Genomic DNA, 24,935 nt, shown 5'->3' with positions numbered 1-24,935 from the left:
GCAGCTTTAACCTGGGAGAGGGAGTTAGCTATCTGAAGTCAGGCAAAAGGCAGGAACCGAGTATCTTAGAGACTAAACTCATTCAGAAAGTCATAAATTTTTGTAGGTGGCAGCCTGTTTGGTCAGGGTTACAATGATTTAGCTAATTTGCAAGAACATGTAAATGTAACATTTGCATTGTAACAGCTGATGTGTGCTCCTATAGCAGCTCCCTCTCTCCTTTCAAAGTGGTTAAAAGGTACATTTTCCCATACGCTAAGATAGCTAAAGGGCACTTTATTGACTGCTAGAGGTGTTCTTGAGAGCAAGGTTCAAGAAACCTGTCCCACCAAATACAGTATTCAAAGAAATACATTTAAATATGTTATGTAAATTGTAATAAAAAATGCAAATAGCATATAAATAAGAAGACAGTACAAGAAAGGAATATTAAGCCACTGACTAAAAATAATGAAATACTTGTTAACCTAAAGGAGTAACGGAATCATTAGTCACTGAAATAATAAAAATGTAATCTTAAAATTACTGAGTTTCAAAGATCGCCAACAGGTGGCCAGCCGTTAGAGAAAATAACTTCTTACTTAAGTTTTAAACACTAGGTTTCAAAACTTAGTTCGCTTGTACATGAACAATTCAGAAAGGACTAGAGTTCAAGGTTGAAGAACAGAAAATCCAAGGTAGACCTGGTTGTTATGCTCCAAGGTAGACCTGGGTGTATTACCTTGCTAGAATTAAAAAGCTTGCCAAACAAATATATCTTAAATAAGGTTAGTGAAGATATATATGCAAGTGCCTAATATGATTGGGATGAACTATGAACAATCCCAAATTCTGAATTGCTCCAAAAGAAAACTGTAGACACTATCAGTACAGTGATCTGTACCTCCCTTAGTGTTGTAAGTACAGCTGTGTCCAGCTGAACAAGTTGCTGGTCCCTGAAACTAAGGATTTTCACCCGATTTCTATATTTTAAATGCATATGGATTTGTGTTTAAAATATATTTACCATATGAGTAATGTATAATCTCTTTTTCTAGAAATTTTACCCTGTCCTGATTTTTGTGTTCTTCAACTTGTGCTGAGTTTTATCATATAACTGAGCAGTCTCATGTGTGTTAAATGCTGTGAATCTTACTTTCTGAGCAAATCCTTCAACATTGGAAACCATGGGGTTAGCCACATGATTGGCAGTGTCCTGTTGGACATAGTCTGTATGTCTTTACATTTTCCCTCCATCCACCTTGTTCCAGACAATCCTGAGCCAAAGAGACCACTAAAAGTTCCTATTCCTTCTAGTGTCTGTCCTAATCTTAGAGGTTTGTAACCTTTGAGGATGACCTGTAGAAAGGTTGGCCCCATTTTAAATTCTTAGCTGACAAGAGACCATCCTGCCTATTAAAAGATGAGAATAAAGTGGAGCCAGTTCTGTTACATTTACAAGGAGGCAATTCCTTCATGTTCCAACGAAATAGATTAAATAATACTAGAATGTGCACAGTAGTGTATCTTGATCTGTAAAATTAGAAAGTATGTGTTTTCATTAAGGATCCCAAGATGTCTTGTCAAAGGCCTTCTAGAGGGGTTAGACATTTTTACTAAACCCGTCACACATTCAATGACTTTCACATCTGCAAAAAAAAAAAATTTAACTTGTAGTGAGAACTCTGAATCAGAGCTGTGTTTCAGAACCCGCATTTCCTGTATCTGCCTTCCTCTGATCAGAAAGACAGCTACTGCATTTCTGAATAATTTCTCCGGAGGAGGGCATAACATTTCCAGAACCACATCCTTTCAACCAAGTAGTTACAGCAATATCATCAGAGCAAGCTTCAGACATCAGAGTAAGTTCAGGGGTGAACAGGACTGTGGGCTCAGAGCAGTCATCTGAGTAGAGGATTGCACTGCCAGTGGTGGCACATTTCCAGAGGGACTTCAGTAACCCTGGTAACAGTCTCAGCATTGGAAACCAGAGAACCAACAGTACTGTCACCTTATCTGTCTCCCCTACAGGCTCAACAGCCAATGGTAAGTCTTATAATCATCCCTTATGCTTTGCCCAGGTGCAGTTAATCCTAGGTGAATCACCCTGTTGTGACTTTTTTCCAAGCTCTTCTTGAAGGATTTGCTGCCTAGAAATGTTTAAGGTGGTCACAATATGTCATCATCCATTTCTTCTTTTTCTAGTTAAGAGATTTTTCAGTGGAGGTGGTGAATAAGTCAGGTTTTGCTAGGACCTGTGGTTTGTTTTCTCTCAGTTGGGTGGCTAATGGGACAGCATCTTTGGGGTTCTCTCTGGGTTCCTCCTAAGATGGAAGTAACTCCTCCTGCGGGAAGCATGTTACCCTTATCTGCACAGGAAAAAGGGAGCATTTACTTCCGTCATAAATGTGCTCCTTCATTCATCGGCAGTTCAACAATGCGACTATTCCAACTTATGGTCACAGGATTCACTTGTGCAAAATAGTCAACAAATGGTGTAATTTCCTTGGTTAATGACTTACTTTACACTTTCTTGCACTTTCTTTACAGCAGCCATTTTGGCAGCCTGACTTTCCCCCTCCTGGAGGAAAGGAAAGTCAGGCTGCCAAAATGGCTGCCGTAAAGAAAGTGCAAGAAAGTGTAAAGTAAGTCACTAACAAAGGACCTTACCCCAGGGACCTTACTTTTCATGTTGCTTCTTTAGCTGTCCGATTTGCTGTTTGTCACTAGCCACCTATTTGACCCTGCATCCCAACCTTCTTGTTAATGCAATGCACCACAGCAAAAGCAACCCCAGACAACTTCCTTTAATTTCTGACTATTTAACTCCTCTTTTGAAGGGCTTTTAATGCAGTACAAAGGGATCTGCAAACATCTTTGGAATCCATCAGTCTCAGAGGGACAATTAGTTCACTTTTTTCTCTGTCACATTTTACCTAACATATACTTCAAGTTAAACCATATTAGCCCTAATAGGAACAATATCCCCAGAACCTCAGCCCATCATAAAGATATTCTAGCCAGCCTCCTCACACTGCCTGCCATAAATATCCCAGGATAAATAGGATAAATATTCAATAATGATTTATTGTGGCATGCAGAGATTTCATAATCAAAGACAACAATACTTACCCCAGAATAGCAAAAAAGAAAGAGAGCACCCTGTTCCTAAAACAGGAAACGTTTGTGCTTAGGAGTTTCAAAATGGTTTCCCACTTCAAAAATAGATTTTTTTTTTTTAAAAAGCAACAATGAGACAGCAAGAAACTAAGATGCTAGTTCAACAGAAAATTAATGTTTATTTATTATGAAGCAATTCCCACTGATTAACAAATTACCCAGAAAGGAAATGTCATACTGAGGACATGCAAATCTCACTCGAAGGTTCTGTTTTCACCTGAGTATTCAGGAAGAACTTTTAGTGGAAAGTTCTTGGTTTTAAACCTAAAAACAAGGTAAGAAATGGGTTAGTGGGAAACTGTTTACTGTTAGTTCCTTATTTTCTTTTCCTGCTATTTAATGAGGAATTCAATTTCTAAATTTCATTTAGAAAATTAAAAATCCTGTAACAGGAAAAAGAAGTTACATTTGTACCTGAAGGGGAAAAAAATGGATACTGTTAAAACAAAAATTATAAAAATGTTAGGACCAGAATTATGTAAAAACAAGAAGTGTTAAAGTGATGGCAACAGACTGTTGGCTCTCTGGGTTGCAATTGAGAGGTGTTCTGGGGAACAAGGAAGGTTGGCGAGGCCTATCCTGCCAAAATGAAGTACTTGAAGAAATAATTGTATGTAAATTTCAATGGTAATTTTCATATTTATATGCAAATAGTATGTGAATGAGAAGACAACATCTGAAAAGCTTTGCAAGCTATTGATTAAAAATAATGTAATGCTCATTAGCCAAAAGGAATAACAAAATCATTAGAAACAAAAACAAATTAATCTTTAATTTACTGAATCTCAAAGTATTAAATGTCACTGACAGGTGGCCAGCCTGTCAAGGAAAATAACTTTTTACCTAGGCTTTAAAGATTAAATTTCAAAGAAGCATTAATCCTGGTTCACCTGCCAGTGGGTCATTTAATGAGAACTGGAGTTCAAGCCTGGAAAGTAGAAATTCCAGGGTGGACCTGGGTTTTATGCTTGATTACTTTGCCAGACATAAGAGGCTTGCTAAATAAAGATATCTCAAATAAGGCTAAAGAAGGTAACTGAGCCAGGGTTGCTTGGCTCACTGAGGGCGGTTTGGATTTGTGTGCTTGGGTGTGTGCTCTGAGCAGCCAAGTAGACTGACCGCTGATTGATTGCTTCCTGGGTCTGACAAAGGGGCCTAGCCAGTCCAGGCCCAGGAGAGGCATGTAAGGAGGCAGTCCAAGCAACCAGGGGAGAAGCAGACAGGACAGTTCACTAGTCAGTTTGCAGGTCAGTTTCCTGCCCCTCTCTTTGAAGGGGCTAAAAGCTAAGTTTCTTTGTTTTATATATTTATGTAGCCCAGGTAACTCTGGTATATGCTCCCCTTCTCCAATTGAAAGTGATTGTTAGCTGGCAGGTGTGCTGGGGGGGAGGGGGGCAGGGGGACACTGCAGACTGCTCAGTTTCTCTCCGTCCCTATAGAACCAAACCAGGACAGTCAGGGGACTTAACTATATACACGTTTGTTTACATTAACTTATCACAAGGGAAAGGAACATGGATATAATCATATGTACAATAAAACAAGCAACATAAACAATACCCTGTGGGTAAATTACATAAAACCTTCTACCAATGCTCCAGATACAGGTACATCACAGGTAAGTATCTGATCTGAAACAGATAAACCCCAAAATAAACATAGATAGTGAACAGATAAACTATAGATAAGTATGGGTGAATAAATAAGCCACAAATAAATACAAGTAAACAACAGGTGAAATAATAACAACAGGGGGTCCCAGCAGAGCCCTAGGACTCTACTTATCTACTAATTTACAAACATGAGAATTCACAAAACATAAGGCATGCCATCACACCACTTATGGTGCAAGAACCCCAAAGATAAACAATCCCAAGGGGAAACCCCAATTCCCTTGGGCTTTTCCCAAGCCTTACAAGGAAGCTGGCAACCTTAGAGGGGCCTTCCTAGTGGGACCTCCACTTTCAGGAGCCCTTCACTAACCAGGAGGGACTCCCTGTCCCCTGTGGGAATCCTCTTTTCCCTGCAACTCACAGCTCCCAGGCCTGGAAGGTGGCCCTTGTCCTCTGCACCAGGCTGCTCTCTCGCCTGCAGTGGGCTTTGGGGGGGTCTCTGTCCCCTGAAACACAGCTCCACTATGCAGGGCTTCTGGGGCTTCTGGCTCAGTAGCCCATTCACCGTCTGGCTCCCTGGACTCAACCTTTTGCTATGGGTCAGAGGCCTGGGCTGCCTCGTGAAGCACCAGGCTCGGTCCACTCCTGGACCCTCTGTGCAGCGCCTCCTACACCAAGCTCCCAGCCTCATTCCAGGGATTGAGGCCCTGAGCCACCCAAGTGCTCAAAAGGTCCTACTGTGTGCAGCGACCTGTGCACCATGTCTCTGGCTGCACACCAGAGGTTGCAGACACGAGCTGCCTCACACAGCTCCCAGGGTCTGGATGCATTGCACTGTGCTGCACACTGAGAGCCTAGCTGCTGGAGCCGCCCGCTGTTCCCCGCTGATGGAAGTCTTCAGGAGTGCTTCTGAGCTACTGGTTCATCCTGCTGAGCAGCTTTCCCCAGCTCTTCTAAGCCTGGCTTTTCTCTCTTCTTTGTCCCAGATGTGTTCCCTCATGCTGGGCACGCGGCTCCTTATATATGCTCCAGGGCTCCACCCCTGAAGTCTTCCGGACCTGAGTGTTGTGGTCCTCAATCAGGTCCGGGGATGGGAACTCCTCTCCCCCTCCCCTCAGGAAAGGGGTGTGACTTAATTCCTCTTGCTGCCTCCTGATTGGTGGATGGACTCCACCAATCAAAACAGCAAGATTTCAAGCCCAGGACTCAACCCAAGCTCCAAAAGGCAAGCCTGCTACATTTATTTAAGTCTAACTAACGACATAGTTTTATTTTAGCAGCTAAAACTCAGCAGCTTACCCAAGACTTAAGTCCTGTGTCTTAACTAGAGTCGAGAGTGAGGGAGAGTTTGCTTTAGAAACTCTCTCTCACATTCTTTTACTGTAAGCTTGCTGAGAGGAAAGTGGTTGCAGGGAAATGGGTTCAGATCGATCAAGGAACAGCAAAGAGGCCAGCTACAGAGGAGTTTGCTAGGGAAGGTCTGCTTGGAAAGAGGCATGAAGTGAGAGGCAGCAGATCAGAAGACACAGAGACATGATTGGAGGAAGTCACAATACCAGAGTCACTGTTACTACCAGCTTTTCCTCTGCTTGCATGTGTGAGGTGTCTGTCCAGGCAGGACCGCACACCATTGAGGCTTTCACACAGGTTCTGTCTTGGTGCTGTGCAGACTGCAGCTTGCAGGTTCCTTCCAGTGTCATCCAGGTGGGAGAGTGTCTGCAAAGTGAGTGGTGCCTTCTGGTAGTCCCTCAGGAAGAAAGCATGAGAGCCACAAGAGGAAGTAGCAAGGCTCTGAGGCATCTGCCAAGAATCAGTTCCATGCTGGAGAAAACCTGTAGGACTCTGGAGAAAGGACTGTCAGAATTGGTGCTAGAAGAAAAAGAGAGCATGGACTGCTATGAAGGTGAAAGCTGGAAGCTTGTTTCTTCTGGCAGCAAGAAGAAGTCATCCCCACATGCAGTGGTTTGCCTGGAGAACAGATATGGCAACAGAGGAGAAGGATAGCATACCATTAGTGGAAGAGACCAGGCCAGGAATCCCCAAGATGGGAAGGATCAGGACCACTGCCACAAAGAGGAAGTGATGGGGTGGTGGTTGGAGACTCCCTTCTATGGGAGATACATCTGCCAGCCTGACCTATTATCCCGGGAGGTCTGCTGCTTGCCTGGAGCCCAGAACTGAGATGTCACAGAAGGATTGCTCAGGGTTGTCTGGCCCTCTGACTGTTACCCCATGCTGCTTATCCGTGTAGGCACCAGTGATACTGCCAATGGTGACCCTGAGCAAATCAAGAGTGACTACAGGGCTCTGGGTAAAGGGGACAGGAGCATAGATCATGTTCTCCTCAATCCTTATAGTTTCATAGTTTCTAGGGTCGGAAGGGACCTGAGCAGATCATCTAGTCCGACCCCCTGCCATGGCAGGAAAGAGTACTGGGGTCAAACAACCCCAGCAAGATGTTCATCTAACCTCCTCTTAAACACCCCCAGGTTAGGAGCCTGCACCACTTCTCTTGGAAGTTGGTTCCAGATCCTAACCGCCCTGACCATGAAGTAGCGCCTTCTGATATCTAGCCTAATGGTCAAGGAGAAGGGCCCTGGCAGGAGAAGGTGGATGAAGTAGATGAGGCTTTCTTCAGACAAGTAGCAGAAGTTTCCAGATTACAGGGATTGGTTCTCATGGGGGACTTCAGTCATCTGCTGGGAGGGCAATAAAGTAGCGTGCTGGCAATCTACAAGGTTTTTGGAGAGTACTGGGGACAACTTCCTAGTGCAAGTGTTGGAGAGACCAACTGCAGACCGTGCTCTTCTTAACCTACTGCTCACAAGCAGGGAAAGATTGGTGAGGGATGTAGAAGTAGATGGAAAGTTGAGCAGCAGTGACCACAAGATGATTGAGTTCAGGATCTTGAGAGAAGAAAGAAAGGAGAGCAACAGAGTATGGGCCCTGGACTTCAGAAAAGCAGACTGACTCCCTCAGAGAACTGATGGGCAAGATCCCCTAGGAGGCCAGACTGAGGTGGAAAGGAGAGCTGGTTGTATTTTAAAGAAATCTGACAGAGGTCACAGGAACAAACTATCCCGATGTGCAGGAAGAATAGCAAATGTGGCAAGCGACCATTTTGGCTCAGGAGGGAACTCTTCGGTGAACTTAGACACAAAAAGGAAGCTTACAAGAAATGAAAGCTTGGACAAACAACTTGGGAGGAGTATAAGAATATTGCTTAGGCATGAAGGAATGAAGTCTGCAAGGCCAAAGCACAGTTGGAGTTGCAGCTAGCAAGAGACATGAAGGGTAGAAAGAAAGGTTTCTACCAGTATGTTAGCAACAAGAGGAAGGTCAGGGAAAGTGTAGGTCCTTTACTGAATGGGGGAGGCAACCTAGTGACAGATGATGAGGAAAAGTCTGAAGTGTTCAATGCCTTTTTCACCTCAGTTTTCACAAGCAAGGTCAACTCCCAGACTACAGCACCAGGCAGCACAGTTTGGGGAGGAGGTGAGCAGCTGACAGTGGTGAAAGAACAGGTTAGGGACTGTTTAGAAAAGCTGGATATGTACAAGTCCATAGGGCTGAATGTATTGCACCCAAGGGTGCAATGTGGAAGTTGGCTGATGTGATTGAAGAGCCACTGCCCATTATCTTTGAAAACTCATGGTGATCAGGGGTAGTTCTGGATGACTGGAAAAGGGAAAATATAGTGCCCATCTTCAAGAAAGGGAAGAAGGAGGATTCAGGGAACTATAGACCAGTCAACCTCACCTCCATAGTTTCATATGGAAACTATTCCTGGAAAAATCATGAAGCAGGTCCTCAAAGAATCCATTTCTAAGCACTTGGAGGTGAAGAAGATGATTACAAACAGTCAGCATGGATTCACCAAGGGCAAGTGATGCCTGACCAGCCTGATTGCCTTTTATGATGAGATAACTAAATCTATGGATGTGGAGGAAGCAGTGGACATAATATACCTTGACTTTAGCAAGTCTTTTGATACTGTCTCCCACAACATTCTTGCAAGGAAGCTGAGAAAGTTTGGGTTCAGTGAATGGACTGTAAGATGGATAGAAAGCTGGCTGGATTGTGATGCTCAGCTGGTACTAATCAATGGCTCAATGTCCAGCTGTAAGTCATCATCAAGTGGAATGCCACAGGGGTGGATCCTCAGGCCGATTTTGTTCAATATCTTCATTAATGATGTGGAAGATAGGGAGGGAGGGAGGGAGAATGACACCAAGCTGGAGGGTGTAATAGATAAACTGGAGAATAGGACTTGGATTCAGAGTTTCCTAGACAAATTGGAGGATTGGGCCAAAAGAATTCCCATGAGGTTCAACAAAGATAAATGCAAAGTCCTGCACTGAGGACAGAAGAATCCCATGTACCGCTACAGCCCAGGGACTGCCTGGCTAAGCAGCAGCTCTGCAAAAAAGGACCTGGGGGTTACAGTGGACAGTAAGATAGATATGAGTGTCCTTGTTAACAAGAAGGCTAACAGCATACTGGGCTGCATTAGTAGGAACACTGCCAGCAGATTGAGGGAAATAATTATTCCCCTTTATTCTGCACTGGTGAGGCCACATCTGGAGTACTGTGTCCAGTTTTGGGGCCCCCCACTATAGAAGCGATGTGGACAAGTTGGAAAGAGTCCAGTGGTGAGCACTGAAACTGGTTCAGGGACTGGGACACATGAGTTATGAGGAGAGACTGAGGGAACCTTGTTTTATATAATTTGGAGAAGAGAAAACTAAGGGAGGATTTGATGCAGCCTTTAACTACCTGAAGGGTGATTCAAAAGAGGATGGAGCTAAACTGTTCTCAGTGGTGGCAGATGACAGAACAAGGAGCAATGGGGTTAGGTTGCAGCAAGGGACATTCAGGTTGGATATTAGAGAAAACTTTCTCACTAGGAGGGTGGTGAAGCACTTGAATAGATTACCTAGAGAGCTCATGGAATCTCCAACCTTGGAGGTTTTTAAGGCCTGTCTTGACAAAGTCCGGGGAAGATCTCATTGGGGATAGTCCTGCTTTGAGCAGAGGGTTGGACTAGATGACCTCTTGTGTTCCCTTCGAACCTTAACTTTCTATTATTCTATATAAGGATGTGCCTAATCTTTAATATGGTGCTGTATTAATTCTAATAGAGCAATTTGATGTATCTTATTTGCCAACTTGGAAATGTGCCAATTTCAGCCCTGGATAAAACCAGATTTAACTGTCATCAAACCACTCTAAACTATCTCTTTTGCTTACATTTTGAATATTCATTTATGACATTTTCCTTGCCCATTACCACTTACTTTGCTGTTGCATCTTGTATCTTTGTTTCTCAGTCTAACTTGACTTCATGCTAATTATAAACAGGGATCCTGATTTTTTCTGATAAAAAAAATCCCCCAATTTTTGGGTTAGAAAAAGTAACCCAAAATCCACATGAAACACTGTTATAACATATAGCGTTGTTTCATGTGGGTTTTGGGTTACTTTTTCTAACTCATAAATTGGGGATTTTTTGTTTTAATCAGAGAACATCAGGATGCCTGTGCATTACAATCCTATTCCATTCTGCACAGATGCCACAAAAGTGCCAAGACATCCAGATTCATTATACATTTGGACTGGAAAGATTCCTGGTTGAGTGGACTTGGGCTACTGTGTATGTTCAAAAGTAGCCAGAATGACTACCTGGATTTTAGATCTATTACAGTCTAGTGCCCATTGGTAAACCCTATGGGCATGTTTACACATGCTTGGGGGGCGGCATGGGTTCACTTTAGAGTGGCAGGAGCCACTCTAATTAAAGTGCCATAGCATTTCGTATATCAGTGTCCCTGCTCTTCAAATGGCAGCAGAGGCACTTTAAAAGGTTGCTGAATGAGCTTTAGTTAAAGCAGCCCTGCCATCATTTTGTAGTGCAGGGATGCTAATACATGAGATGCAGAGGCTGGCTTGAGCATGCTAATTAGCTGTACTTACAGTGCATTGGAGCAGCTTCCCAGCATGTCTACAGGCACTCTGTAAATCCATGATTTCTTAGATGGAAAGCCATGCTGAGTAAACATTTGAAGCTGACATTATGCATTTAACTCAATGGAGGGGGAAGAGGACCTGCCCACCTTTTCCTGAATACCTAGTTGTTAAGACTTGGTATTTGCCTGTACTGTGAGAGACTTTCAATTCCAAGTTCCACTCAACAAGAAAGGATGCTGATGCGCAGCTCCCAATTCTTAAGAAAGTGCCCTGACTACTAGGTCATAGGCTAGACTGACCTAGGAACATCTTGTATCTCTCCTATTGACATTGCCTGCCTGTTGAGCTGCCTAAAGTTAAAAATTCTTGGGGCAAGAAGGAGAGCAAGCAAGAAGCAGCATGACTTTGTGGCCCACTGAGGTGGGCATTTCCCTAGGAAGGAGCAAGGAGCCTTGGCTTCTTGCTCCTCCTCTCACTGCTCTTTATGCTCTTTTACCAAATGGCTATTTCATGAAGGACTGTCCAGCTGTGGCATGGACAGGGGCCATATGTCATGCGGAGTTTGCCACGTGGCTATGTCAATATCATATGCCTCTCTGCTGTGCAGACTGCACATGACACCACAGGGCTCTCTCCCGCTGCACAACAGATGGGAAAGTGACTGCCAGGGCCAATGGGCCATGTGTTAATGGCTCACAAGCTGTGTACTGCCTGTGCACCACCAGTTGGACAGCTCTATTGAAGTCAGAGCTGCTATCAGTTGGGTACACTGCTGCAGCTGGAGCCTAATGTGATGGAAGATTTAGATAGACATCTCCCCTGTGAGCAGGATGGATCCCAACTTGATGTAAGGGATGAGCAATGAGAGAGCTGTTTGTCTTCTTAGTCAAAATAGGAGTACTTTCATAGTGTATGACAGGCATTTTCCTTGTAAGTAGGAATCTGGGTGTTCCATTTCCCATGGGAAAACAGAAAAAAAACACGGATTTTCCCTTTTAATAAAGAAAAGTGCAGATTTTTCATTTTAATGGAGAAACATGCAAATTTTCCACTTTTGTGAAGAGCGCTCTGCAGGCTGGCAGAGTTGCAGCCTGCAAGGGGTTGTGGGGAGCAGAATAAGGACAGTCAGGTAGGGTGCACCATGTGCATGTGCACATTCACACATGCACGTGGTTGCTGGGTAGCCTGGAGAGCTGCTCCCTACAGGTATGTCAGGGGGCAGGGGGAGAATTGAGGCCCACAAAAGAAGGGCGGGAGTGAGTTGGGCAGGGCTGGGGCTGGGGCTGCCACCCAGCTGGGGTGGTACATGGGGCTTGGGGCCTGGGGCCAGAATGTGTGGTTGCAAAGACCGAGCAGGGAGCGGGATGGAACAGTGGGCAGCTAGCTCATCCAAGAGTTGGGGGAGGGGGAGGCTGGCTTCTTGCCGCTGTGCACACTCCTGGGGGGGGCGTCTGCCCCCCAGATTTGTATGCAGGGTAGGGGCAGGTTGCCTGCTATGGGCTTGGGCTCCCTGCTCTGCTGCCCTCCCCCCAGAGCCTCTACAGCCCAGCAGGTGGGACCTGGAGCAGCAGGGGCCAGGCAGGGAAGCTCCTTGCTTCCGCAAGCCCTGCACCTCCCTGGTGAGCAGCAGCAGGGGTGGCGGGGCAGAGTTGTTCCCCTCACTGTTGCTGGGAGGGTATCAGGTGCCTTGCCACAGACCTCCCTCCCAGTGGTGTCAAGAAGCTTCCACACCTGATTCTGCTCTGCCCTGCCACACTGGGTCCTGTCTGCTGGGCTGCAGAGGCCTGAGGGGGAGGGCAGCAGGTCAGGGAGGCCAAGCCCTCAGCAGCCAGCCCGCACCTGACCCCCACAGATGGGCTCTGCTCGGGCCACGCCACCCATGGAAGAGGGGAGGACAGGCTTTGTACTCTGTTCTGCCACATCAGCTGCCACCTCCCACGGGCAGCAGCCAGGGATTGGGCACTGCTGCAGGGGGCGGCAGACCTTTGTCCCTGGCCCCATAGCCTTGGCAGCTGGGGGCCCCCTCTAGCAGGGCTGGGGTTGGGGTGGTGCGGCTGGGGGTGGGGAATGAGAGGCACCAGTAAGGCCTGGGAGTGGCTTGGGAGTGAGGGGTCTGGACCTGTGTCCTGGTGAGTGAAGGGAACAGGGGAAGCTCTGATTTTCCATGTTTAAAAAACCCAAATCAAATGCTTGTATATTTAGCAATTTATAGCTTTTTAGAATTTATTTTAATACAGTTATTGAGGCACTTATAGGCTTCCAAATTGCTTTAAAATAGTAAATATATCAATAAAACATTGTGTTCAGTTGATACATATATATGTAGTGGCATTTCATTTTAATCATGGAGTTTTGGGATTTCTATCAGAGAATTTGTGACTTTTAAACAGAGAGAACCAGGATCCCTGCTTATAAGTAATTGCTAACAGATGGAACAGGAGTTAGGCCTCTTAACAGAGCCAAATCAAAGAAACAATGGCATCCAGGATTTTAGATTCATAGATTTGCCACATTTTTGGACAAACAGCCATGGAAACTATCTCCTCTCAGAACAGAACATACTAAAGAGACCACAGTCAAAGATCCGAGGATCTTCTTGACTGAGAGTTCCACTTTAAAAATTATCCCACAATTAGGAGGGGCTTTTTGGCCTGGGTATTACCTCTGCCACTAAAGAAAATTAATGAGATTATGCCTTGCGGAGAATTCTTCTCTACTTGGAAAAATCTCTGGAACTCTTTGTCAGCCTTGCCACTAAAGTTAATGAAGTTGGTAGGAAAGTGTGTTGCTAATGAAGTCAGAAAAAGACTCAGGACTTCGGAGCTCATTTACATGACATAGTCTCATAGTTTCCCTTGCATCTTCTGGAACCTTTGCCAGGCACCCATTATAGGCAGAAATAAGACATCATTTCTCAGTTATTTTTCTGATTGTGATACTAAAGTATTGACAAACAAATGGCAGCATGTTAAAGGGTTGGGAACTTACTACATGACAGCTGATCCATGGTAACTGTCTGTGTGCCCAATATAAGGAAAAGTCAAAACACAGTAGTTTGCCCTGTTTTATTAAGAGTTACACTCCCATGTATTTGTTTTCCCTTACTACATGGAAAGAGGGGGCACATGAACAGTTATTGCAAAACAGCTGGTGCACAGCTATTCTTCTTAAGTCATTACATCTTGTTCATTTATTCATACCCCAAATTAAGATTCTAATTAAAGAATGCAGCTCAGTTCTGCTTCTGTTTCTTAGGTAAAGTGCTTTTATTTAAAAGCATCTTAAAAAAAAATATCACCTGAACATGAGATACAATGTTTTGGATTATTTTACAGTTGAAAGATTTTTTTATAGTGCCATTTGTTTCATTATATAGGAAGGGCTGGGTTGAATTTAAGCAAGATAATTCTTTGAAGAAATAATAATCCAACTCAATTATTTCATTATAACTACAGCCATAAAGATCAGCTTCAATTAATAGCCTGCTAAAGACTTTAAGCCAAAAATCACATTTACTCAGGAAGAACTAGCGTTTAGTAATGATCACTCAAGGAAAAAAAAGGAAAAGAAAAAACAGCATGTAACATCCCAGTACTGTAAGTCATTGTCAAACAATGATCATCATTATGATCATAAAAGGTATCTAGAGTGAAACTGTTTATCATTTCTTGTGATTTTAGTTTTTAATATATTTGGAAACATTTATTTGAATACTTCAGGAGTGCAATGTAGCTTTGATAAAGTCTCTAATAATATTCTAAAAATGGTGAATGATAACAAACATTTTAGCTGCAGTCTTACCATATAATGCATACAAACTTCAGCATCCATAGAGTCCCTTCTTTGTTCAGAAATCTACTCTCAGTTCTCCAGTGCACAACAGTACCTTAATCATCAGCACAGGACTTTTTGATCCAAGGAAACTTTTAAGCGCAATATCAGACTTAAGTCTTTGGAAATCAGAACCCCTGGGCCCTGTTCCTGACTCTTTGAACTCCTTACTTTGTCCCTGAATCATCAAAATGCCAAATGTGACTAACTTTAAGCACCTGAGTGACCATGTCCCGATTTCATAGATTTCATAGACATTAGGGCTGGAAGGGATCTCATAAGATCATTAGATCCAGCCCCCTGCCCAGGGGGCAGGAAGTCTGCTGGGGTCAAAGGATCCCAGCAAGATAAGCGTCCAAATGTTTCTTGAAAGTGTCCAGAGTAGGTTCTTGCACCACCTCTGGGTGGAGTCTATTCCAGACCTTGGGGGCTCAGACGGTAAAGAAGTTTTTCTGTATGTCCAGCCTAAAATGAGTTTGTGACCATTGGATCTTGTCATTCCCTGGAGTGCTCTGGTGAACAGGTGTTCCCCCAGATCCTGATGTACAGCCCTTATGTACTTGTAGGCTGCCATAATGGCTTGTAGGCTTTACCATTTAGTAAAGCAGTCAATGGACACTGAGGTTTATTTGACTTCTCAGACACTTAAAGTAAAGCATGGACATAAGTGCCTTGCTGGCTCAGGGCTTTCCATCTCAGTTAACTTAGCTGTGAAATAGATTTAATAACATGGAATTCCTCAGCTTTGTTAGATTTGCTAGGTTCTGCAAATCCTGCTTAAAGTTTTTAAAGTTCTTTGAGTTTCTCATATAAGATCTTCTAAAGAGGGTAAGTATTTTTGCCCACTTCATTTTAGGTTACCTAACACATTTTGGCCTTAAAAAATTGTCATCCCTCTTCTGAAGATACTAACATCTCCTTGGTTCATAGCAGGACTTTGCAGTTTGGCAGGGCTAACCCCAATAGCAAGCACAGTGCTTGTTACTTTCCTTGCAGTGAAAGGTGTTCATTTATACCTGGAATCATGTCAGTGCCCTACTAGCAGCCAGACTTTCAGGTTTCCTTTCTCCCTTCTTTCCCCCCTTCCCTCCCTCCTATTGCTATTATTGTCACAGATCAAACCTTCCAGGCACAACTAGCAGTATGTACTGTCTCATTAACAGGGATCCTGATTTTCTCTGATTAAAAATTGCAGCTTCTCTGCTTAAAAACCCAAAATCCATGATAAAAATTAAAGGCCCCCCGCAGCCCCTGCCAGCACTGCTGGTGCCCCACACTCCCCCCCCACACAGTCCCAACAGCCCTCCTGATGCCCCTCACAGACCCACAGACATGCAGACACTGACACCCCCCAGCAGATAAGTGTGTGTGGGGAGAAGGGAAGGTGCTGGGGGGTAGATCAAGAAGGGAGAGGAGTGTGCTCCTGGGCCCACTCTCAAGAGCAGGGCCAGTGGGTGAGGGCAGGGGTGCCACTCTGTGGGCCACACACATGCTGGGCAGCCTGACAGGAGGTTCGCACACAGAGGCCGCAACCACAACTCTGCCACTGCACCCTGTGCTACCATCCCATGACCACCTGCACGGCTTTGTGGGCAAGTGGCACAGGGCGCAGCAGCAGCAGTGCATTGACAACCACCATGTGTGGGTCACATATGTGCTGCCCAGCCTGGGGGTGAAACAGGGGGCTTGCATGCAGTGGCATGCCCCGTGACCGGCTGCACAGCTCCACAGTGATGCGGGGTGGTGGCAGCTGTATGCAGGGTGGCGGGGCTTTTCAGGCAAGCGCTGCCACCACAGAGCTATGCCCTTCACCTCTGGATCCTAGAGGTAAGTGGGACTTGGGGGGCTGTGGGGCAGGGCTGGGGAAGATGGTTGGGGGCTGAGGGAGTAGGGGGTGCTATCAGCCCGAGGCAGCACATCACAACTGGGAGCAGGGCGAGGGGGTGAGGGCAGGGGTGCCCCTCTGCAGGGGGGTTCTGCAAACAAGTGATGTGGGGCACACTGTGGTGGTGCCCGCCATGTGCAGGCCACACGCATCCTGCCCATCTGCCTGCCATGGGCAGGGGGAGAGAAAGGATGGCTTGCAGCCAGAGCACAGCTCTGTGGCTGACTCTGCAGCCACAGTGAGGGATAAGGGTGTGGGGGGCGGGCAGGGGCTTGCACATGGTGGCTACTGCTGCTTACCTGGAAGGCCATGATGGTCCCCCCGCTGCCGTCGTGGAGCCATGCCCAGAGCTGTGCAGCTGGCTGCCATGTGGCAGCAGCAGCGTGCTGGTGGCTAGTCAGCATGCACCCATCCCCATCCCCCACTCCACACTGTGAAGCATGGCTCCATGGTGGCAGTGGGAAGTTTTGTGGGAAGCGGCTGCCATCACAGGCCTTCAGGTAAGTGGCAGTGGCCACTGCATGCGAGCCCAAGCCCCCACCCCCCACCCTTGTGTCTCCATCCCTCACCATGGCTGCAGAGCTGGCCACGGAGCTGTGCTCTCACCACATGCCAGCCTTCCTCTCCCTCTCCCCTGGGCAAGTGGCCAGGCGGCATGTGTGTGGCCTGCATATGGCAGGCACCACCACACTGCACCCCACATCTCTTGCCCGCAAAGCCCCCCACAAAGGGCACTCCTGTCCTCACCCTCTGGCCCTGCTCCCTGCTGCAATGTGCTGCCTGGGCCCAGCAGCACCTCCGCTTCCTGAGCCCCAGCCATCTTCCCCACTTACCTCCATGCTCCAAGGGCGAAGGGCAAGTCTGAGCCTGAATCCAGCCTTGGCTGCCTCAGAGGCTCAGGCCCTGGCCTTCCCCCTCTCCCTCCCCTCCAGCCAGTGCTGGGGGTTTCCCGCCCTTTTTGCAGTTGGCTCTTGCAGGCTGAAGCTGTGCCAGCCTGCAAGAGCTCTTTGCAAAAGCTGAAAATCCATGGATTTTTCTGCTAAAAAGAGAAATCCATGTTTTTTCTGATAAAAACAGAGAATCCGTGGTTTTCTCCATTTTTCCATGGGACATGGAAAACCTGGATCCCTGCTCATTAATTTGAAAAAGTGTTATGTTTTGTGGCTTGTGGTGATAACTTGTTAGCACTTTTAACTTATTTCATGGCTGATCAAAGCAAATTAGAAAGCAATGCATGATTTTTTTCACAGTCTTCTCAGTCTTGACTCATTTTTGTGCTTTGAAAAAGTAGTAGTGTATTTTCCCCTACAGTCAGATTTGTAGAGCCAAAAGGTTGGTAGAAGAAACAGACCCTCATGAAGGGGGACCTGAGCATCACAAAAGAGAAACCAGTCTTGCGGATTGTAGTGAGACTTAAAAATCCTACCAGGTTGACCAGACTGATCTTTTACATAGCAATAGGGATGTGTTGTAACCACAGCCATTAATTTTTCTTCCAGGATTTAATAGTTACTGATTTAATTCTACTAGAGACTGTCATTAGATTTAGGCAGACATTGACCCACTAACTAATTTTTGGGTTTCTCTATATAACTGTGCATGTTAGAAATGTCATCTTAAATGAAAACTGAGATTATTTTGTTGACACCATCCATGTATGTTGAAACCCTGTTATGTCTTTCCCTCAGAATGGCCCTGTTCACTGTGGCTAGGGACAGACATTACACCTAAACTGGTTTAAGTGATCAGAAACTAATTTAAACCTGTAACAGAACAGATGTTCAGTACACATAAACCAATTTGAAAGTGGTGGAAACTGTTTTGAGATAAACCTGGTCAAATGTAGTATCAGACTTAACTGACTTGGGTCAAACCAGTTTATGCAATGTCTGTCCCAGACCCCTTCCAGATTTAAGTTAAACCAGAGTCCCCCAGCAACCCAAATGCTTTGCAACCATGGGTGGGGCTCTGCTTTCTGCTCCACCCCAGCAGGGCTGGCCCCACCCCTCTGCTTCCTGCCCGGAGCTCTGGCAGAAACTGCAGGTACAGTGGCATCTGTCTGGCTTTCGCCTGCTCCCTCCCACCCCACTCCCTGCTCAAGCAGGGATTCCCCGCTCCCCTTTGCCTTACATGGACGCCAGCATTAGTTAGCATACCACATGCTGGCTACAGTCTGGGCTGTGGAAAATGGAGCAAAGGCAGACAGGACAGTGTTGACCTAGGGCTTTTTGGAACTAATCAACAGGTAATGTCCCTCCATTCCTTCCATGGAAAAAGTTGTTTAAGAAAAGCTTGAACTAAGGAGAGAAGCTTTTATTTTGTTTGATGGGCTGATAAATGCTAACAACTCCCTGTTAACTCCCTGCTGTGTAACGAAACTCCCTAATCAGTGTCCTGCCAGGGCCTGGCCATGCCCCCTCTCAGCTTAGCCCTATGGATGGGAAGGCAGGGCTGCTCTACTGCCCACCCCCTTCCTCTAGCCTGAGCCACTGCAGGCATGTACCTGCATTTCTGGGAGGTCTATGCAGTTACAAACTGATTCAGCCTAGCCAGATTAGACTAACCTGCAAAGATTGAATCAATTCAGGCTTTTTTAATGTTTGTCCCTAGCCTGTATGTATCTGGTCTAGTCTAGACTACAATCCTCTGCCAGCAGAACTTTTGAGTGTATCTATACTCAGAGCTACTCTGAAGTGGCAGAACCCTTCTTTGTGCTGGTGGAGTTGCATTGCTTCTCCTAAATAAAAGACATCTTCTGCAACTAATTGGTAGGCACAGAAGATCCATGTAGATGCTTCTGTGCCTTCTGATAATTTTAGAGGTTTATTGCTGCGAGTCAAACTTTCCCTTTTGAAGTTTTACTTTGCATACTGCCCACCTAGCATCTTCAGTGGACCCACCAGAAATGGTTTCTGTTTTGACATCAACTTCTGCCATCTGTACCAGATAAGTGTAAACAAAAGGCCTCTCAAGAATTCTCATGAGCACATGTTCAGTCTGCTGAGGTTAAAGTCCCATTTTAATCATTCACATTACTTTTTAAAATCCTATTCACATCCTGAATGGAACACATGCAAAATGAATCATCCTCATCATTGTTCTGCTCCATTCCCAACAACCCTTTAGCATGGGTGAATATGTTCTGTGTTAAGAACCAGGAGAACGTGAACTGTTTTTCAATATGTCTTTAATAGTTTCATAGTTTCATAGTAGCTAGAGTCGGAAGGGACCTAGGTAGATCATCTAGTCCGACCCCCTGCCTTGGCAGGAAAGAGCACCGGGGTCAAATGACCCCGGCAAGGTGCTCATCTAACTTCCTTTTAAAAATCCCCAGGCTAGGAGCCTGCACCACCTCCCCTGGAAGCCGGTTCCAGGCCCTAGCCGCCCTGACTGTGAAGTAGCGCCTCCTAATATCTAATCTAAACCTACCCTCCGCCAGCTTGTGACTGTTATTCCTGGTCACTCCTGGCAGCACACGGGGGAACAGGGACTCCCCCAATACCTGCTGATCCCCCCTGACCAGTTTGTAGCAGGCCACAAGGTCCCCCCTTAACCTTCTCTTGTGGAGGCTAAACAGGTTCAGGTCCCGTAGCCTCTCCTCATAAGGCCTGCCCTGCTGACCCCTGATCATACGAGTGGCCCTCCTCTGGACTCTTTCCATATCGTCCACATCCCTCTTGAAGTGTGGCGCCCAGAACTGGACGCAGTACTCCAGCTGCGGCCTGACCAGTGCCGCATAGAGGGGGAGGATCACCTCCCTGGACCTGCTCGAGATGCATCTGTGGATGCATGACAGGGTACGGTTGGCCTTCTTGACTGCCTCCCCACACTGCCGGCCCACGTTCATCGTGGAGTCAATGACGACTCCAAAATCCTTTTCCATCTCCGTGCTGGCAAGAGGGGAGTTCCCCAACCTGTAAGTGTGGTGCCGGTTCTTCCTCCCCATGTGCAACACCTTGCACTTATCAGTGTTAAACCCCATCCTATTCTCATCCGCCCACCGTTGCAACCTGTCAAGGTCAGCTTGTAGCCTATTGCACCCTTCTAGTGCACCCACATCCCCCCACATCTTAGTGTCATCAGCAAACTTGAACAGGGTGCTTTCTACCCCGTCATCCAAGTCACTGATGAAGATGTTGAACAGTGCGGGCCCGAGGACCGAGCCCTGCGGAACCCCACTGCCCACGTCCTTCCAGGTCGAGAAGAACCCATCCACTACCACCCTCTGGGTGCGGCCCTCCAACCAGTTAGCGACCCATTTGACTGTGTGGGCATCGACACCATAGTCTCCCAGCTTTTTGATGAGGACAGGGTGAGAGACAGTGTCGAAAGCCTTCCGGAAGTCCAGAAAGACTACATCCACAGCAACCCCTGCATCTAATGATTTGGTGACCTGATCGTAAAAGGCCACCAGGTTGGTCTGACAAGACCTGCCACTGATGAACCCATGTTGGTTGCCCCTGAGCATGCATTCCCCCGCAAGGCCCTCCTGGATGTGTGCCAGGATAATTTTTTCAAAGAGCTTACCCGGGATTGAGGTAAGACTAACTGGCCTGTAATTTCCCGGGTCCTCTTTTTTTCCCTTTTTGAAGATAGGGACCACATTGGCCCTCTTCCAGTCCTCCGGCACCTCACCAGAGCACCACGAGTGCTCATAGAGCCGCGCCTATAGGGGTCCCGCAATGACCTCGGCCAGTTCCTGTAGAACCCTAGGGTGAAGATCGTCTGGACCAGCGGACTTGAACACGTTCAGCCTCTCCAGAAGTATCCTAACTAACTCCTCGCTAACCCCTGGCCCAGGCGTGTCTCTCCCGGGGCCCGAGGGGGGCCCAGCAGGGAGGTGGCTGAACTGGTCCCTACTTAGGAAGACAGAGGCAAAGAAATCATTAAATATGTTAGCTTTGTCATCTGGCATGACGACTAAGTTGCCCATCATGTCCCCACATTACCCGGGACCCTCTTTTTACCCCCTATGTATTTGAAGAAGGACTTCTTATTGTCCTTAATCCGGGAAGCTAGTCCTATCTCCATCTCTGCCTTGGCCTTCCTGACTGCCCCCCTACATCCTTGGGCGACTGTAACATAGTCCTTCTTGGTGATGACCCCATCCCTCCATTGGGTGTATGCCTCCCTTTTAGCAAGGAGACATTCCCGGATGCTCCTAGTGAGCCATGGGGGTTTATGTGCCCTCCTGCTCCCTTTGACCCTTGTTGGGATTACCTCCCTTTGGGCATGGAGGATCATCTCCTTAAGGAGCAACCACTCACCTTGGACATCTGGCTCCCTTCCCCTCTGGGTCCTCAGCGCTTCCCCAACGATCCTCCTTAGCTTGTTGAAGTCAGCCCTCCTAAAGTCTAGGGCTGTTGCCTTGCTGCAGCCCTTTGCCACCTTACACTGGATGGTGAATTCCAGCAAGCGATGATCACTGTCTCCCAGGTGGCCCATCACCCGCAGCCCCCTCACCAGGTCCAACAAGGCGTCTCCCCTGGTGGGGCTGTGCACCTCCTGGGTTAGATGGAGGTCCTGCACTCTAGCTAAGAACCGACGTGAACGGTCAGACTTGGCTGACTGCTCTTCCCAGCAGATGTCTGGGAAGTTCAGGTCCCCCATGATGACCACATCCTTAGCCCTCACTGCCTCTGTGAGCTGACCTAAGAATTCCTGGTCGAGCTCTTCTCCCTGGTTGGGACGTCTATAGTAGACTCCCACCGTTAAGTCTCTCTCCCCTGGACTGCCTTTTACTCTAACCCAGAGCACCTCAGAGTGCCCCCTCTCTACCCCCTTGCTAATTGACGAGGAAGTATATTCCTCCTTGATGTAGAGTGCTACTCCTCCACCTTTCCTTCCTATCCTGTCCCTCCTGTATAGCCTATAGCCCTTGACACTCACCGCCCAGTCATGCGATGAGTCCCACCACGTTTCTGTGATCCCCACTATGTCAGGGCTGGTGGAGGAGGGCGAGTGCTTTGCCCTCCATAACTCTTATTAATTAGCTTGGCCTCATAGTTTTCATAAACTATGGATGAAACCCAAATCTCTTACATGGTAAATTAAGTCTCTGCTACTCACTCATGTAGTCTCCCAGAGAGGATTTGCCAAGCATTAGCTCTTGACTGAACTTCTTCTAAAGGAGGTTGTTCTTCCATAGGTAATGCTGGTGAACTGCTATTTCAGTGCATTATTTAGCTTCTATTAGTATATGCACATAGCCTTATGCTACTGTTAGCATAATGTAATTTGTCCTGTAGCCCAAGTGGTAAAAGTCTGTGCAGCAACACTGAAGTTTTGGACATTAAATTCCACTGCTGATGCATGATTGGAGGGTTTGCTGTGGTTAAAACATAATTTTAATTTGTCATTTTTCATTATGAAAGAAGTTATATGGAGAGGCTTCATTTAAAAGAAAGTTCTCTGGGTTGCCAAGCATTCAAAGTTAGGGAATGCTAGATTTGAGGTTACCTGTACTTTAATTAGGTTCACTTATTGTCAAGTCTTATGGTGTAGTCTTCAGTTAAGTGAGAACTGGATTTCTTGTCCATGGGGCTCCAACCTTGCTCAGAGCTTGGGACAGTGGTAAGAGTGAGACAACTATTTCATATTTCAGTGTATCCCTTTATTTTTCCTTGTGTGACCCCAGGTTTTACCTACTTGTGCATCATTTATTATCACGAAGCTTTTTTTTTTCAGTCATGTGGTAATATATATTGTTTTTAGTGAATCGGTAAATGCATTTTTCTTAATAAAGCCAACTTTAAACGGTTCAGTTGAATCAAACAGCAGTATATTTGATGGGAAACTTCATATTTTTATTGAACATATTATGGCAAAGGGCTTTATTTTGAGGACTGTCATAAAAATCAATCCCCCAAAAACAATATAGTAATATCTTCAAGCTAACATACAGTCCCAGGTGAGTTTTAAAGTGGTTTCTACCAGAATCTTACGGAGTACTTATATTCTGTTGTACCTTTTTTCAGATAATCATTCAAAGCCAATGGAAATTGATGGGGATATTGAAATTCCTCCTAACAAAGCAACAGTCCTTCGGGGCCATGAATCAGAGGTGTTCATCTGTGCCTGGAACCCTGTCAGTGACCTACTAGCATCTGGGTAAGACCATTACTGAAAATATTTTCCCTGGAAATAAAATATCATCTGCTGTAATTGGGAGTTATTTAAAGAAGCAAGAATATAAAAGAGACTGTTCAATTTCGATAGGTCATGTCTCTTTGAGGGTAATGATATCAGTGTGCTATCTGAAAGAATTGTGAGGTGATGCAGTACCTCAAGTCCATGCACAGTTAGCAAATGCTAGGTCTGAAGACACTATTGTCCTGAATATATATGTCATACTTTATTTATTTTTGTTTTTAAATATCCTTGGAAACTCCTCAGTGTGCTAGGAGCTCATCTACATGACTCTCACTCTTGTTAGGCAAGGCTGAGCACTCCCATTTCTCCCATTTCTTAGCCTGTGTCGTCAGCCTAACAGTTTTCTATTAGAGTGATTAACAACACTTGGGTAAGACCTTAGTTCTCACAAGGACCAACCCAGATTAGTGGTATTAGGAACATAGAACAGATATCTAGAAGTGACCTCCTAGTCATTAAGTCCAGTCCTCTAGTATCTCAGACAGTCAGGTCATAAAATTACTTCACTAGGATCATTCTCTTCCTTAGAGAAGACATAAGACAGAGGTGGGATGGAAAACTGATACCTATCCCAAAATATTTTTAAAAAATAGAATCAGTAATATCCTCTCCCTCTGCACAAAGAGACAAGGGAATCCTTAACCTGCAGGAAACAGAATTGCAAAGGAATCATACCCCTTCCCTTTTGGAAACGGTGGCAATAAAAAACCTGACCTAAAGAAGCAAGAATGCAAACTATGAACTCCAGAATTAATTGTGCTTCAAGAATATAAATGTGAGGCTCAAACAAGGAGAGCAAAGTCTATGTGACAGTGCAGATAGAAACCAGTCATCAGTAACTGCTGACAGCAAACAGACATTTTGGAAAAATGTTGTCTTTTATGAAAAGTTATGTGACTGGTAGAATAGATCTAGGGAGAAAAACATCTATGATATGAGATTTTTTTTGTGAATTCTAGAAGGCATTAAGTCTGAGGAATTCACAGAAACCTGAAAACCATTATTTTTTTAAAAAGAGAACTTAACTACAGCATTTCCTCCTCGTAATCTGAATACAATATGAGATTAATTTATCCCATAACATCTTTGTATTATGTAGGTTTCTAAATTGACAGAGGTGCAAACTACATGTAGGCTAGGCCCCAAAATGTAGATTGTATTAATTATTTAGATTGTATTAAGTATTGTAAACTCTTTGGGACAGGAATTGTCTTTTCTAGACTTTTCCACAGCACCTGGTACTGTAGGGCTTTGATCTATGACTGGGGCCTATAGGTACTACCACAAGACCAGTAACAAAGTATCATTCTACTAATTACAGCAATAAA

General features: G+C 45.6%; 1 protein-coding gene across 3 annotated transcripts in view; it reads left to right on the top strand.

Moving 5' to 3' along the window:
- Nucleotides 1-24,935, top strand: part of TBL1X (transducin beta like 1 X-linked) — a 317,070-nt gene that overhangs the window by 245,125 nt on the left and 47,010 nt on the right. For all 3 annotated transcript variants that reach the window (XM_090064019.1, XM_090064010.1, XM_090064027.1), the window contains one exon: nt 23,433-23,565. In XM_090064019.1, the coding sequence (XP_089920145.1) occupies nt 23,433-23,565 (133 nt within the window). The remainder of the gene's footprint in view (nt 1-23,432; nt 23,566-24,935) is intronic.

This window comes from Crocodylus siamensis, chromosome 1 (genome assembly GCF_052110815.1).
Source record: "Crocodylus siamensis isolate JL-2025a chromosome 1, ASM5211081v1, whole genome shotgun sequence".
In the NCBI taxonomy this organism is placed as follows: domain Eukaryota; kingdom Metazoa; phylum Chordata; order Crocodylia; family Crocodylidae; genus Crocodylus; species Crocodylus siamensis.
This window is presented reverse-complemented; position numbering and strand designations above follow the sequence as displayed.